The following is a 16,539-nucleotide window of genomic DNA, read 5'->3' as shown; positions in this document are numbered from 1 at the left end:
AAAAAAAAAAAAAAAAAAAAAGAAAAAAAAGGCAAGTATATAATGAGTAGTCTATTATGCATGAATAGTAATTGATGCAACAGGTCCTAGTTTTTGTGAACAGGTTCTGTAAAACATTCTGTGTTACATAATTTTGGTTTAAAGCATATTTCATAAAACTGATCTAATGTATACTTGTGAAGGTGCTAATGCTTAGACATTTCTTGGCACAGTAGTTTATGATTGCTTTGTACTTCCTCTCTTGGTACCAGAGGTTTTACTAACAGCTAGTTCAGAAATCAACACCATGCCTGCAACATGAAGAATTAGCAGCCATCCACTGCTTTAATCACAATACTTTCTCTAACATAGCGGGCAGCACCATGCTCTTTGAACATAGCAAGTTATACAGAATTGTATTTAACTTATCCAAACATATTCTGAAGCAGGACATGAAATGATGCCTGCCTGGACAAAATGCAGCATTCTTTCTAATAGAATGTATTTCTGAAATAATAATTTGACAGTACTACTTGAGCAAAACATTCTAAGTGAATAAATTAAATTTGAGTGCATTACACATTTTATAAGATTCTTTTTATGTTCAAGATCAAAAGTAAGAGAAAAGTAAATTGCCTGCTTGTCATCTTAGTATTATTGCATTGAGTGGGTCACCCTGGCTTCTTATGGTGATAAGTTGGGTGAATAAAAACCCAAACCCAAACTGTGCATTAGTGAAGGAAGAGGTTTCATCAAATAGACTTCTGTTAAAATACAGCAGAGACCTGTTTCTGTTTCTTTGTTCAAGATGTAACATGCATTTTTGGCCAACATTTTCAACTGAAGGTGCCTGTAGTTAGACACCAAGGGCCAGATCCATAAAAGAGCTTTAGGCACCTAAGTCCAACATGTGGGCCCTCCCTGAGATTCTGAAAATGCCCACTAAGCTGCCACCTAACCCCTAAATCCCAGGCACTTAAGTTTCCTCCAGTGGGCATGTGCAAAACTTCCTATCTCCTGCCACTGCCAAGCACCCTAGCTAATAACTAATCTCTGGGATTCTCAAGCAAGTTGTTCCCCTGCCAATCTTGCGGGTGGGGCCCAGTCTTTCTCTGAGCCATAGAAGACAGCTGAAGGTAAGCAGGGTGGGATTTTTTGGCACTTACTGTATGCATCCAGTTGTTAGAGCACTTAGCTGGGATGTGGAAGAATCAGGTTTGAATCTCGACTCTGCCTGAATTGGAGCTGGGACTGAACCTAGGTCCCACACTCCAGGAGAGTGCCCAAGCAACCAGGCTATTGGGTTTTATGGGGTGGGGCTTTCTCAGTGTCTCCCGTTGAAGCTGTTCTACTTCGTATAAATAATTAATTATTTCTCGGAGCCGGGACTTGCAGAAGACTTGTGTACATCCGTAGCCATTGACTATAGTGTCAGTCTGTCTTGTGAATATTTAAATGATTTATACAAAGTGAAACCGCTTCAATGGGACAGTTTGAGACCCACCCCCTTTTGGAAGGTGGGACACCCTGGGTTCAACCCCCTGCTCCAGATGAGGCAGAATAGGGATTTGAAAACAGGTCTCCCACCTTCAAGGAGCGTGTCCTGGCATCTGGGCCATTGGCTATAAAGGGGTGGGTCTAGTGGTAGTGGCATTGATGCTATTTCAGTGCTGTATTAAAGGATTACCTTGATAAGTGTAGCTAAGTCACATTAGCATCAATAAACATTAAATATGCTGGGGAGGGGGATCAGACCCATTAAATTGCAAAGCTGAAAGTGCTTCATATGACCTAACCACATGTGTAACTAACCACATTTTAATTTCCCATAGGATGTATGAACTTGTTGCAGTATGGTAACAGGCCCCCTAAACAAGTTTTGAGATTGACAAGGTGGGTGGGGTAATATATATATATTTTTTTTTTATTGGACCAACTTTGGTTGGTGGAAGTAGGGTGACCAGATGTCCTGATTCTATAGGGACAGTCCTGGTATTTGGGGCTTTTTCTTATATAGATTTCTATTCTCTCTTCTCCACCCCTTCCACACACACGCGCGCGCGTACACACACACCTCCTGACCTGATTTTTCACACTTGCTATCTGGTCACCCTAGGTAGAAGAGACAAGCTTTTGAGCTTCATGGAGCTCTGACTCAGGTCTGGAAAAGGTAACCAGCGTGTCCTAGCTAAATACAAGGTGGCACAGCTTGTTACGCATAAGGGTTTAACACGTGTTGCAAGAAACCACTTAAAAGGAAGTGGGCACTGAACAGCCCTGCAGTCATAGGACAAAGAAGCCTTACTAGGTTACAGAGTGTTGTAATGAGCAATAAAACACCAGTGTCTGACCATGATTTTAGTGTCTAGCAGCATTATGACGTTAAGTTACAATGCTCATCTTTTGAAGGTGTGCAGGTTTCCTTGACAATGACCCCCCTGCTTGCAGGGCGATTTGGTTGGTCTGGCTGAGTGAAAGAAACAGTGCTTTATGGCTGGGGGAGGAGGGGGAGATGAAAACTGCTGCAAAAGAGGGAGAGTGGTCGCTGACTCCTCCTTTGGGAATGCAGGGTTTGAAAAGGAGCAGCATGGTGCCTGGAGCCTTCCTTTTCACAGGGTAGAACAAATGCCACCTGCAGGTAGGCTCTGTTTGAACAGGGCGTGGGTGACAGAATGCAGGCTGGTGCAAGGGGCCAGCTTCAAGCAGTGGAATGTGCTATGGCCTCCTGTGGGACAACCCAGCAAAGCCAATGGGTCACAGTTGTGGGCTGGGTTTTTAATGGGGGTTCTTATCCCCTCTATGCAAAATAATAATGAAAGTCAGGGGTGGGGTTTGGCCATGTTGTGAAGGCAATACTTCCACAAGAATGAATTCTGAGCCATAGTGGCAGGACCATCCAACCAATTGCCGGTAGACAACTTGTGGGTTTTCCCCAAGGCCAGCTTCAAGTAGCAACGGAATGGGCTATGGCCTCCTGTGGGACTACCCCAGCAAGGCTGTTGCGTCAAATTTGTGGGCTGGGTTTAATGGGGGTTCTTATCCCCTTTATGTACAATAATGATAATGAAAGATGGGTGAGGTTTGGCCATGTTGTTAAGACAATAATTCCACAAGTATGAATTTGGGGGTACAGTGGCAGGGCCATCCAACCAATTGCCTGTGTACAACTTGTGGGCTTTGCCTTGAGGCTTGGCTCCCGGAAAGGCTCCAGGGAATTACATTGCTTCATAACCTCTCTGGGGTTAACAATGGCATAGCACACGCCTTGTCTCATTTTCAGGTCCACTGATTTCTGGAGTTGGCACCAGGAGCCAGCTGGGAACCCAGGCAGATGCCACTAGCGCTATGGAACCTTGGCGCAGAATGGTTGTCAGTGTGGTGCGGAGATTAGTTGTTCCACGCACGTGGCCGAGCTACAAGAGAAGTTTTAATGATTTTATGCAATTTCAGGATCAGGAAAGCCAGTCAATAATATGGCCCATTATAGAGGAACAGGTACTGAGGTACATGCTGTCGTTGGCAACCCGTCAACTGGCATCCTCCACAATCTCGAATCGCCTTTCTGCTGTTACATTCGTTAGTAGGCTAAATGGTTATCCTGATCCTTGCAGTGGTTTTTTTTTTAGTTCAAAGGTTTTGGGCTGGGTGGTCGCGTTCCGGTGGCCCCAGGGTGGATTCCCGTCGTCCCATCACGGTTTACATACTTAGGGATCTCGTGCAGATCCTTGGCAATGTATGTCATTGTTAAACTTATGACAGTCAAAGATGGGTCAAGTTGGCCGGGGTGAATCTGTTATCCTCCGGAAGGGTGGTGAGTCTGGGGTCTGACCAGTTCAGGCTTTAAAGGTCTATAGAGTTATACGGCTGAAGAGGAAAGGGCTCCTTTTTATGTATGGTGATGGGAGTCCCCTCACAGCATAATAATTTGTTACCATGTTGAGATGGGGGCTGATGAGGTTGGGGCTGTCAGCCCATGAATTTGGTTCCCACTCATTCAGAATCGGGGTGCCAAAAGCAGCAGCACTGCCTCTGCTTCCATACCTAGCTATCAGGCTTTGGCATTCGGATGCGTACCAAACATATGTAAGACCTCAGATGGCAATTCAGCATTATATTGGACGACCAGCCATGCAGACGTTGGTGTGGATCTGTGGGCACAGTATTGTCTTTTAGGCTCATAGGCGCTCATCCAGGTTGCTCAAGGATTTGCAGGTGGGCTTCAGTGGTGAAGTGATGCGATGAGGGGCATGTTATGGGGTCAACTAATACCGATGCTATATGCTGTGTGGTCCCATCAGCGGCCCCCAGATATAATTGTGGTGCATCTTGGGGGAAATGATTTGGGAATGCTTGAAGGAGTGGAACTAATGCTCAGAACAAGGAGGGACTTGGGGCTGATCCTTGAACTTTTTCCAGGAGTTAGCATTATTTGGTCAGACATGCTTCAGCGCAGGGTCTGTCAGGGAGCCGTGAGCCCCCGCAGGGTGGACAAGGCAAGGAGGTATATGAACAGGGAGGTGGCCAAATTCCTTGGGACCACAGGAGGGACAGTAATTTCACAACCTGGCCTAGTATATGGGGCAGCAGAGTTGTTTCGGGAGGATGGGGTTCACCTGTCCGACTTAGGTGCTGTCATGTTTTAACTGATATAAAAGATGGCATTAGGAGATGTCTGGGAACCCGACTGGATTTGGGGAGGAGGCAGCCAAGCTAATATGCCTCCTTGTGGCGGATGTCCAGTGCAGGAACCCCATAGGAAAGTGACCGGATAAATGGCTTAGAAAAGGACTTAAAAAAAGGTGTTCATTAAAGGAATGAACTGGGGTGGTTGGGGACTCCTATGATTGGTACGGCAGGGAGCCAACCCCCCATTCTTATAACCCACCTTAACCCTCTTACGAGGGGGGGGGGGTGGATGGTAAGGTCCCGGCAATGGATTTGCTGGAGGGACTGGGAGGGAAAAAGAGGGGGAGCTGGTGGGAGCCCTTCACCCCTGGTATGGTAAGGTCCTGGCAATGGATTTGATAGAGGGTCCTGGATGGAAAAAGAGGGGGAGCTGGTAAAAGCCCCCCAGGTAATTATGGCATAAACTGCACACTGTTATCTGCCAGGTAGTCCCAGACATCTAATAATAAAGTTGCGGCCTGATTAAACCCATGTCAACTGTCTCCCGTCCTCCTTTTGGCATAGCCAGACAATGAAGAGTGAGAGGTTACATGAAGGTGAACGCTTTTCACAAAGCACTCATTCTGTTAAGTGATGGGGTGTTTTTGTCTCTCATCATTTTTCTGTGCGAGTTGAGTGTAGTATCATCTGGTTTCACCCACATAGTTGTTGGGGCATTTAGTGTACTAGGTGAGTTACACCACATGTTGTGCTAGGCATATGTAGGACCCATGGCTCTCAAAAACTGTGTTGTGGGTATTTATCATTGTAGCAGTGGTGGGACATCTGAAAGTTTTGCATCTGTTGTTAGGCCAGGGCCTGGTGCAGCTTTGAATTGGTGGGTCCTGGTCTGTGGGAAACTTGCTTCTGATGTTGAGGTTGCAGGGACGGGAGAGGGAGGGAGAGTTGTATGAAGGCCAGAAGAGGGGTAGTTGTTTGATACCCCATATGGTTTCCAACTCTTCACACTCGTAGTTGTCACCTACTTCCCCAGTCAGTGCAGGGGTTCTTTTTCTGTATTATCTCTCTTTCACCATCAGAAGTTGGTCCAATTACCTTACCAACATTGTCCCTCGTAGCCCTGAGACCAACATGGCTACTACAGCATTGCAAACAAGTTTTGAGTTGTCATAGAAGGAGGCACAGCACTAAGATCAGGGCAAAACACAAGACTAAAGTTACCTATCAGACTGCATCTTGCTGTGCTACTTATGGTGCTTTTATTTCCTCTCTTACTGCTTTTCCAATTATAAAAAAAATACAACAGTAAGGGGTTTGGTTTGGGGGGGAGAGCAGCTTGTCACTGCTGGCCGTTTTCTTTCAGACCAGTAGGATTCTGGGGAAGGCAATAGGATGTCACTTTAGGAATACACCAAACAACTTCAAGCTGAAGAGAGATTATTTTCCTTTCCAAGTTTAAAAAAAAAAAAAATTGTCACACAGGTTAACGTCTCCTTACAGCTATATCACTGTAACTTTTTCATAAAAGACCAGGAGATGAAATTGAGTTCTCAGATGACATTTTCTGCCTTCTGTGGAATTGTAGAGAAGAGCCAAGAAAAGTGACAGTAACAGGAGGAGAAGGGGGGAAAATAGGCTGCTGTGAAACTTGAAGAAAAACTGCTTAGAATTTATCTGTAAAAGTGACAATATTTTCTTGAAAAAACTTAGAATTTCCCCTCACACTGACAGCACTAACTCTCTTCCCATTTCACCTAGAAAGTTATTTTACATAGCCACTAATACTAAAGGTTTAATGAAAGGTATGGGACATAAATTTATTCTTGCAGCTTTAACCCAGAGGTAGCCATATTCTATTTCTGAATGAATATATTGCAATGTTTTGATGGAGCTGAGCAGGCCTTTCATTCTACTATAGGAGAAAGTCTTACAACATAGTACTATACAAGCAGATTAGTGTCAGGACAGAGGGGAACATGTCAGAGATAAAGGAGGTTGGTGGGTTTATTGGGGTGGAGTAGGTTGGAAGAAGTAGGTAGGAAAGGATTTAAAGGAAGAGAGAGGGTGAGGTTGGTGGACGAGAGGTGGGGAGCTGGAGCATTCTGTCTCTAGACCTGGAACAATTATATATCCATGCTACATGAATGACTGCTGTAAGTGGTGAATCATAGTGGGGGAAAAGGCCAATCAAGTGATCAGAAAGGCAAGAAAGGTGGAGGTAATGTGAAAGGAATAAATTGTACAAAAATATGCTTGGGTTTCTGTTACCTTGTTATCCCCATCCATTAGTTTGTTTCATACAACTGCTGTGTCTTTCGTAAACAGATTGTAAGCTTTTGGGGCATGGGCTGTCGTCTTATTGCATGTTTATGCAGCACCTAGTGTAATGGGAGCTCGAGCATTGATCGTACACTAAAGGCCCTAGCAATAATAAAGGGAAATACAAGCAGCGCATGGAAGTCTGGATTTGATATAGTGAACATTAAGTTGTATAAAGAGTGGGGAGACATGAAAGGAGAAACAGGTGCATGTTATACTTTTTACAGAAGCATATTTTATATCTTTTTTTAGAACCATATTCCCTTTTATAAAAAAAATTCCTCCACTAGTATCATGACCATATAGCCTTCATAATGCAGTGCTTTTCACTGAGGCTGGATAAAGGAACAGGAAACTCCAGAAATCATATTTTACATATAAATATTGAGACACTTGTTTAAAGTAAAAACAATACTGCTCCTGCATATAATGTGATTAATAAATATAAAAATTCAGGGAGAAGCAGTTTTTTTGCTACATCCTGTTTATGAAGTTCCTTAACCTCTGCATGATGAGGAAATCTTGAGTAAAGATTTTTTTTTTTTTTTTTTTAACTCTGGCATTCATTAAAACTAATCACTCAATCCTGCTGTAGTGAATTGACCTATGATTGAGACTCTGGCTATGTGAATGTAAGCATCTGGATAACTGTGAATAGGCTCATGTTGGTAAGGTTTAGAGAGGAGGACTCTAAAGAGAAATTTTTTTTTAAACATATGGGATGGGGCTGATAAGAGGGTAAAAGCAGAGAGAACAAACAGGGACTACCACATACTCAGTGCAGAAGAGTAGAATGAAGCCCGCAGCAGGACCATAGGGGCTCCAGTACAGAACAGGGTTATTTTCCTTTAATTTGCATGCGCATGCTTTGGAGAAAGTGATTGATAACACCTACGAAACAAAAACAAACAAACAAAAATCTGTTAAGGTTATTTTTCAAGTCTTGCACTGTGAGACTGTATATTCCACCCAAGCCCTGCCCAGTTTTGGTACACTGCAGTGCTATTATCATCATCTCACTTAGAATAGCTGTCTAGCTTCCAAGGATTATCACATGGGGCATTCCGTTGACTGACTTCAGTGAGAATCTTGCCTGACTAGGGACTGGAGGATGAACTCCCCCCTCTCTTGAGACTAGGGTGGGCATTTATAAAATAAAACTGGGTGACAAAATGGCAGATGAAATTCAGTGTTGATAAATGCAAAGTAATGCACATTAGAAAATGTAATCCCAACTATACATATAAAATGATGGGGGGTCTAAATTAACTGTCACCACTCAAGAAAGAGATCTTAGAATTATTGTGGATAGTGCTCTGAAAACATCCACTCAATGTGCAGCGGCAGTCAAAAAAGCGAACAATGTTGGGACTCATTAAGAAAGGGATAGATAACAAGACAGAAAATATTATATTGCTGCTATTTAATCCTTGGTACACCCACATCTTGAATACTGGGAGTTTTCAGCTTGGAAAAGAGACAACGAAGGGGGGATATGATAGAGGTCTATAAAATCATGACTGGTGTGGAGAAAGTAAATAAGGAAGTGTTATTTACTCCTCATAACACAAGAACTCGGGGTCACCAAATGAAATTAATAGACAGCAGGTTTAAAACAAACAAAAGGTAGTATTTTTTCACACAACGCCCAGTCAAGCTGTGTAACTCCTTGCCTGAGGATGTTGTGACGGCCAAGACTATAACAGGGTTAAAAAAAGAACTAGATAAATTCATGGAGGATAGGTTCATCACTGGCTGTTAGCCAGGATGGGCAGGGATGGTGTCCCTAGCCTCTTTGCCAGAAGCTGGGAATGGGCAACAGGGGATGGATCACTTGATGATTACCTGCTCTGTTCATTCCCTCTGGGGCACTTGGCATTGGTCACTATCAGAAGACAGAATACTGTTCTGACCCAGTATTGCTGTTCTTATGTTTAAAAAAAAAAAAAAAAAAAAAAGTCTTTAAAAGCATGATGGCTCCAGCCCATTTTCCACAGAACCTTTTAAAGATCTGCTAAATCTTCTGGGTTTTTTTTAAAAAAACTAGTTTGCTAGATTCATACAGCTAAGTCAAGGAAGTAGTCTTTTTACGTTTATTATGGTGAATTATAGATATCACTTTTATCCTAGGCGGATTCAAATTTGGTGTGTTGCACTGGAATATTCATTTTGATCAAAAACTGAAATTGGACTACTTTTTTATAAGTGAGTAAGGAGGACTCCGCCGCTGATAATCAAACTGATATTTCACTAGTCATTACGTATGTTCTATTGCGTGCACAGCAGCAGAATACTTTTCTGTTTAGAGAAGTTCAAATGGCTTTGAAAGCCTAGTTAATTTTTTCCCACAAGCAAGTGAAGACTGTTGGCCTACTTTATATCCTCTTTCAAGGCATTTAGAGGCTGTTCATGCCCTCCCACGGACCCTGCAAGTTGGCAAAGTCTGAGAGCTCAGGCTGCAGCCGAAGCCCAAACATCTACACCACAATTAAACTTGGCACAGGCCAGCTGCGGACGTCTAGTTGAAGTGGAGACATATCCCCAGGCCCAATCAAGAGCTCATCTAGAAGGAACTCCAGCGTATCCCTGGTTGGGAGACAAACTGGATTTCTTGTCCATTCAAGAGCACCATGAGGATCACGTTCTCAGAATTCCCTGAAACACATAGATTTGTGAAGCATTTGAGCGGGAAGTTCATGAACGCCCTTTGATATTCAGGCTTTAGAAGGCAAAATATCATGTTTCAAGCCCACAGCTTCAGGTACTGTAAGTCCAGGAGTTAGGAGGCTCAAAGATGCTGAAGTGATATCTATAGGAATCAGAGATGGTGGGTGGCTGGGCCAACCCTTCTGCTAACTTCTTGAAGATTCAATATCTCAGTTGACATGATGATGTGTGAATTGCCATCTGCTTAGGCAGATGACCCTTAAGCTGGCTGCTCTTTTGTTCAAATTTATGTAGTTTTAACCAGAGTGGCTTACTGTAAACCAGTTTTAATCTTTTGCATTTGTACTTTTTAGTTCTTTTCTTAAAGAAAGCTTGATTCTCAGTGGCTGGTAACCATTAAACTCTGATTTGCAGCTCAGGGCATGTATGACCCATTAGTGCGGAGCAAGTTGAGGTGTAAATCGGCAGTGCTCCAGTGTGCCACACAGTCACTCTGCCTGTGGACAGAAAGTTCCCCAGTGCACATTGGGTAAGACAGTACTCACTAGAGAGTTTTCAGTGCACAGCAGTAGGGTCCCCACAGCCAGTGTGTGTGCACTATGCTGGAATGCTGTATATTTACACCCCAGCATGCTGTTAGCTCTTTTATAGACAAGTCCTAAATAGAACCTTTAAACTAAATTTGGTACTGTTTGCTAACCAGGAGAATACATTATACCTATTTATTAAAGAATATAAAACACTTTCAGCTTCTTAATTTATTAGTTAAAATGCATCATTCACCCTTTTCTATTTACTAGATTGACTTTTTACTTGTGATTTGTATCAAGCTGAATTTGGATGGAAATTGGAATTCAATTAAAAATGCACAAAAACTAGCATTTTAAATTGTTTTAATTAAAGAAAACTACCTTAAATGTGCAGATACACAAGTTTAGTTTTTAATGCAAAACACATTTTGTATTAAAAACTGATTTATTAAACAGAGGAAGTATTATCTGTAGTTAGTGAAATGGACTGATTATTTCAGGCTACTACTTCCTTTAAGATTTCAGATGTAGTAGATCTTATCCTCTCACACCTTATTTTTTATTCAGATTGGAGGACAACAAGTTTTTCTTCTTTTTCAAACTTTAAACTGAGCTGGCCAAATAAACTGAAATGAAAAAAATATTCTCTCTGTCCTCACTGCTGCTGTCAAAAGGTGTTTTAACATTTTCACAAACAGTGGTTAGAGTGACTTCCACCAGATCAGTGATTAGACTTTAAAACTTTGTCAAACTTATACTGCTTAAATATTGTAATAGACTATACTAAATTTAGGCCTTAATTAAATTTGAAATTATTACAGAGGCTCTATTTTTTAAATAAACTTGTATTTTATTTGAATTTTTAAAAAAATTCTGTTTTTACCTGTCCTGGTTTTAATCATTAGATGCCTTATGTTGTGAACTGCTTGGCGAGCACACAGTGGGCGCTAGTTTAACAAAAAAATTCCTGCTCTTGGAGCAAGAGAATTTCCCTTGCTTCATTCAGGATTTAATTTGTACTTTCTTGTTCCACTCCTAAAGTACCAGTAAGTCATGCAGGTCCTATTGTTGCTTGTCACATGAATGATCAACAAATCCAAAGGAAATCCTAAGAATAGAGGAAACACTACCCTTTTGAAATGATGGTGACTCTAGCAAGTTGTTCTGCCGAGCTTCCTGGAACAATAATTTGCCTTGAATTAAAGGGGGCCTCTGAACTCCCTCCATAGTGCTGAAGATGAATCTGGTTGCTGATTCTGGAAATTCTCTTAGCATGAAAGTAGCTCTGTCAATACTGTTTTGTTTAGGCTATTTAAACTGTGGTTCAGCTGTAATGCACACAGAGATGGCTATTTCAGTATTCCACTCAAACTGCGGCTTTGATGATACACTGCTGTATCTGATCAAACAACTTTGTTGGTGTTGTCACTGACACTGAAAGCAGCTAACCATATATTTTTAAATCTGTATCTATATCTTTTAAAAAAGGAACCAAACTAGGTTGCTTTCTTATTCCCAATACCTCACAGAAATGAATAAAGTTAAATACTGCATTATTCCTCATGGAGGGGCGGGAAAAAGTCACTTTGCCTACACATTAAACAACTTACATTCAGCCTTACAGTGAATTTCTGTGCTAACATTTCTTAGCTTTAAGATGCTTGATGCTTGGCGGGCCGCGTGCCAAGGGTTGTCAATCCCTGCATTAGGGGATTACCTGAACAGAGTTCTTGAGGATAAGGCACAATTTTCTCCCCAGTTGTCTCTAGCAAGAGATTGAGTCAAAAGTATTTCTTCTTTTCAAGGCCATAGTGATGTTACCTCAATATGGTTTAAAATACAAATGGTGTAATTTAGAAACAAGATTAATTAAGTATACAGAGAAAAATTAGATTACAAACAAAATCATTGTGTAACATACTCTGCAAGAGTTAATTCACGTTATTATAGTACCTCTTTCTCTTTGCAGCTTGTCAGCCTCTCCACTCCAGGTAGTTTTCATCTTCCTTCCCCACCCATCTAACTTAGAGGCCTCTTACACGTTTCAGGTTTCTTTGATGTGCCTGGCTTATTTATATTCCAGACATCCTTCATAAAGGGGTGTATCTCCCAATACCTCTGGACAGGAGGTCTGTCTTCTCATCCTGTAATACACAAATAAGGGAGCCACCTAGGCAGACCCATCATATCTGACCACAGCAGTGTTACTGAAGGAATATTGGGACTCAGAAAAATCATCCTCAAACCACTCACCACACAAAGGGCCAGCTTCCTCCAGAAACTCCACAAAATTATCAGGTTCTCTCAGAACACCATCCTTGCCACCATGGATGTCAGCTGCCTATACACCAACATACCTCACAATGATGGCTGCCTGCCTCAAACATTTACCAGATAATGTACAATGCTCAGATATCCACCCCAAAACTTGTCCATTTCATCCTTCCCCGTAACTATTTTACATTAAACATACACACCATAGGAACAGCTATGGGTACTAGGATGTCTCCCCAGTATGCCAACCTCTTCATGGACCACTTTGAGGAAGAATTTATGGATAAATGCACCCTGAAACTAGTCATATACCTGAGCTACATTGATGATATTTTTATCCTCTGGCAGCTAACCTACAGACCCTCAAAGATTTCCACCACAATTTCAATTACCAGCCCTCCATTAAACTCTCACTAGAACACTCTCACACTAGCATCAACTTCCAGGACACCACGATCAGGTTCAACAATAGAACCACAACAAACCCACGGATTGCCACACCTACCTTCACAGATCCAGTAACCACCCCAAACACACCAAGAAATCTTATCTACACCCAGGCACTCAGATTCCACAGAATATGCTCTGAGGAGAACATCTGGGATATACATCTTAACACACTTAAAACTGCCTTCACCAAACAAGGGCACTCCACCAGAGAAGTAGATCGCATCATAGAGCAGGCCACCCAAATACTGCCAGGAGAACCTGCCTTGATACAAAAATGAAACCCCTTTTGACTGCACACCCCTAAGTTGTCACCTACCAACCATATGGGGTAACGAACCATGATAACCCATACTCAATGGGGACCACAGCCTAAAAGAAATCTTTCCTGAATCCCCCTCCCCTTTCTGGCTTTTAAACAATCCCCCAACCTCATCATCAGCAAGGACTCAAAGCAGCACCAGACCCTGTCAGAACAACAGATGCAAAAACCTGTAGACATCTCTCCAATGCTATGATTTGCAACACCCCACATAACACACTTCCCAATATCCAGGGGTCCTGCACATGTCTATCACAACATGTGGTACACCTCATCGAATGCATTAAGGGCCACAACAACAATGTGGATGAAACCCAGCAATCACTACACTGTTGAATGAATTCACACATTAAAAACCATATCACTTGTGGGTGAATACTTGTCACAAACTGATGTTCTTAGATGACCTCAGTCCTCATCCTCAAAGGAAACATGCATGACACCTTCAAAAAGACAAGAGCTTAAAGTCATAACTTTGCTAGACATTAAAAATAATGGACTGAATAGCGACACTGTTGTGCTAAGCCATAAATCCAATTTAGAACCCACTTAAATACCCCACCCCCCACCCCATTACTGGAGAGGTATTAGCGGGCCACTTTCACTTGAATAGTCCCTTGAAATATGTAGTAACTAGTATACTGTACAACTCTGTTCCACCTTGTATTTAGCTGAGACATTTTCCAGATCTGAAGAACTCTGTAAAGGCTCAAAAACTTTTGTCTCTCACCAACAGAGGTTGGCCCAATAAAAGATATTACCTTCCCCACTTTGTCTCCCTTCTCATCCTGTGTCTGTCCTATGTTTTAAAGTCATTCACTCTTATAATCATTATCCCTTAGAGTAAACAGGTTTGAGGGTCCTGTTACCTTTAGTTCTCCAAATGTTAATTGGAAGGTAATGTGTGGATCCAACAATTGACTTTCCGCTCCTATCTACATGCACCATCCTCTGGTTAATTGCTTGATTTAGAATTACAAAAGGACTTTCAACAACACCATGCTCTCACATTTTTACTGTTTCTGATCAAAGGAGTATTGGGAAAATAGCTGGCTTGAATCGGAGTTTAAAGATATGGGGCTCCAATATTTTTAAAGGGATTGGGAGGTTAGTTGGTCTGAATATCAATATGTTGCTAATATTTATTTTCTTCTTAAATGTAATATCATGTAACTGATTCCCTACTAATTTCACAATTTCTGAATCCATTAGATAAAAAATGTCCATTAAGAAAATAAGGGTAAGCACGACAAGTTGTAGCTGTTCTTAGTCATAAATATCTCTTCAATTATAGTGGCTGCATAAGCCTAAAAAAAGGAGATCCGACTGTTTTTAAGCTCATTTTCTTCGTAGGCTGTAAGTGTTAACTAAATATATATCATAAATATAATAATATATATTATTTTTAAACAGGCATTAAAGCTGTATTTTCTGGACACTACCATAGGAATGCTGGAGGGTCCTACAAGGATCTAGAGATGGTGGTTTCATCAGCAATCGGATGTCAACTGGGAGAAGATACCCATGGGCTTAGAGTGGTCATTGTCACAGCTGAGAAGATTGTTCACAGATACTGCAGTTTAAATGATCTGAGTAGCCAAGGAATAGAAAAAGAGCTGATGGATTTGATTAAGCAAAATTAGCCATTTTCTAACTGACAAGTTTCCAGTTTTTTTTTAATTCACATCTTTTATTTCACAGAGAGAAACACCAACTCAGCAAAAACAAAAAAGCCTACCACGGGCTGAAGATGATTCCCAGTTGTGTATTATGCACCAAAATACTTGTCTTAACTCATTACCATCCTAAATAACAAAGCAGAAAGGTATGCAGAGATATTTATACCTTTGAGGGGAAATGAAACCAATTATAATATGAAAAATAATAGAAGTAATGCTTTCGCTATTGATTTTGTAATGGGAAAGAGCTATTCTGGGGATTAGCTGCTCTATTCCTGGATCAGACTTTTATAGCTAAGTAAGCATATCCATGAGTAGAAGCAGTGGCTTCTGGATGACAAACTCAACTCTAGTCCACCCTTCTGTTCTAGTTTGGCCAGCAAGATGCATCTCAAAACCATTATACTTAATGTTCTCTATTAAGTTCTTGATAATCCTCCAGAAAGTGACAAAGTAAATGTGGCATGTTCGTATTCAGTATGGGCTAATCCAAAGCCCATTGAAGTCAGAGAGAAGACTTTCATTGACTTCAGTGAGTTTTGGATCTCACCCTATTTCTGCTTCCTTCCAGTTGATGTCATCTCCCATCCCTAGCCTTTACTTCTGTAATATCTTCAGAACCACTACAGCAATCAGAGCAAACTGGATTCGTCTCTGCCTAGCAAATCACCATTGTGGGTGCTGTAAGAGAGACAAGACTCACAATTTGGGTCTTCAGGAGTGGAGGTTAGAAAAGCCTGTAAACTAAGAAAATATAATAGGAAAGCCATAAAGAGAAACTAAATATAGAAGAATCATTTTACTGTTGCTTTTGGCATTTAACCGCAATTAAATTTGCTATTGAGAGTTCCCTGTAAGAGCATATCCTCTTTAGAAAACAGCTGACTCCTAGACAAATGGAGATTTATGGATGTCCATAAAGAACACCTACAATATTGTAGAGACAGAATACATCATCTCTCTTGTACATATAGAAATGTCATTTCTATAAGAGGATAGTAGAGAGATTTAGATATGTGAGAGATGTGCCCCTCTGTACCCCGAGTTAGTTTCGGTGAAGTCTCCGAAAGCCTGTCAGGTAGTTTATTACTTAATTTTAACTGTCAGCTTTTCATGGAGATGCTCCACACTACATGTTAGGGAGGCTGAGGAGATTCTGACATTTGTCAGGACTATTCTGGCTACTGACAGCACAAATTGAATAATTAATTAGGGTGAAATTTCAAAGCTGTGCTTAATACAGGGAAATATTTTTATAAATAGGCAGACAGGAAAACCAAGGTATAGGCTGCCTCCTACACAGCCATAGATGCCTCAGCAGGAATCAGTTTATCCACACAACCCATTATATAGCTTTCATGGTTTAAGAAAGGTTTAGAGCAGAGCTGGGCAAACTATGGCCAGCAGGCCCGTCCTGCCTGGGGAGGCTACCCCCGGCCCCTCCCCTGCAGCCTCAGCGTGCCACTCCTACCGGGCGGCGTGGCTGGCTCCAGCCGGGGAGCGGGGCTGCAAGCTCCTGCTGCTCTGAGCAGTGTGGTAAGGGGGTGGGTGGGGGGTTGGATAAGGGGCAGGGGATACCAGAGGGCAGAGGGGGTTGGATAGGGGACAGGGTCCCGGGGAGTGGTTAGGGACGGGGGTGTGAATAGGGGTTGGGGCAGTCAGGGGCTGGGAGCAGGGGGCAGTTGGTTGGGGCGGA

At 42.0% G+C, this 16,539-nt stretch overlaps 1 protein-coding gene across 2 annotated transcripts in view; it reads left to right on the top strand.

The window, feature by feature from the left end:
- CPPED1 (calcineurin like phosphoesterase domain containing 1) overlaps positions 1 to 16,259 on the top strand; it is an 83,545-nt gene extending 67,286 nt beyond the window's left edge. For both annotated transcript variants that reach the window (XM_024194197.3, XM_024194195.3), the window contains one exon: positions 14,578 to 16,259. In XM_024194197.3, coding sequence (XP_024049965.2) covers positions 14,578 to 14,807 — 230 coding nt within the window. In that variant the 3' untranslated portion in view covers positions 14,808 to 16,259. The remainder of the gene's footprint in view (positions 1 to 14,577) is intronic.
- Positions 16,260 to 16,539: the final 280 nt, after the last annotated feature.

The sequence above is a fragment of the Terrapene carolina genome, unplaced genomic scaffold (assembly GCF_002925995.2).
Source record: "Terrapene carolina triunguis isolate 2854851 unplaced genomic scaffold, T_m_triunguis-2.0 Scaffold93, whole genome shotgun sequence".
Classification (NCBI taxonomy): domain Eukaryota; kingdom Metazoa; phylum Chordata; order Testudines; family Emydidae; genus Terrapene; species Terrapene triunguis.
Note: the sequence above shows the minus strand (reverse complement) of the source record. Positions and strands in the feature narration are given on the sequence as shown.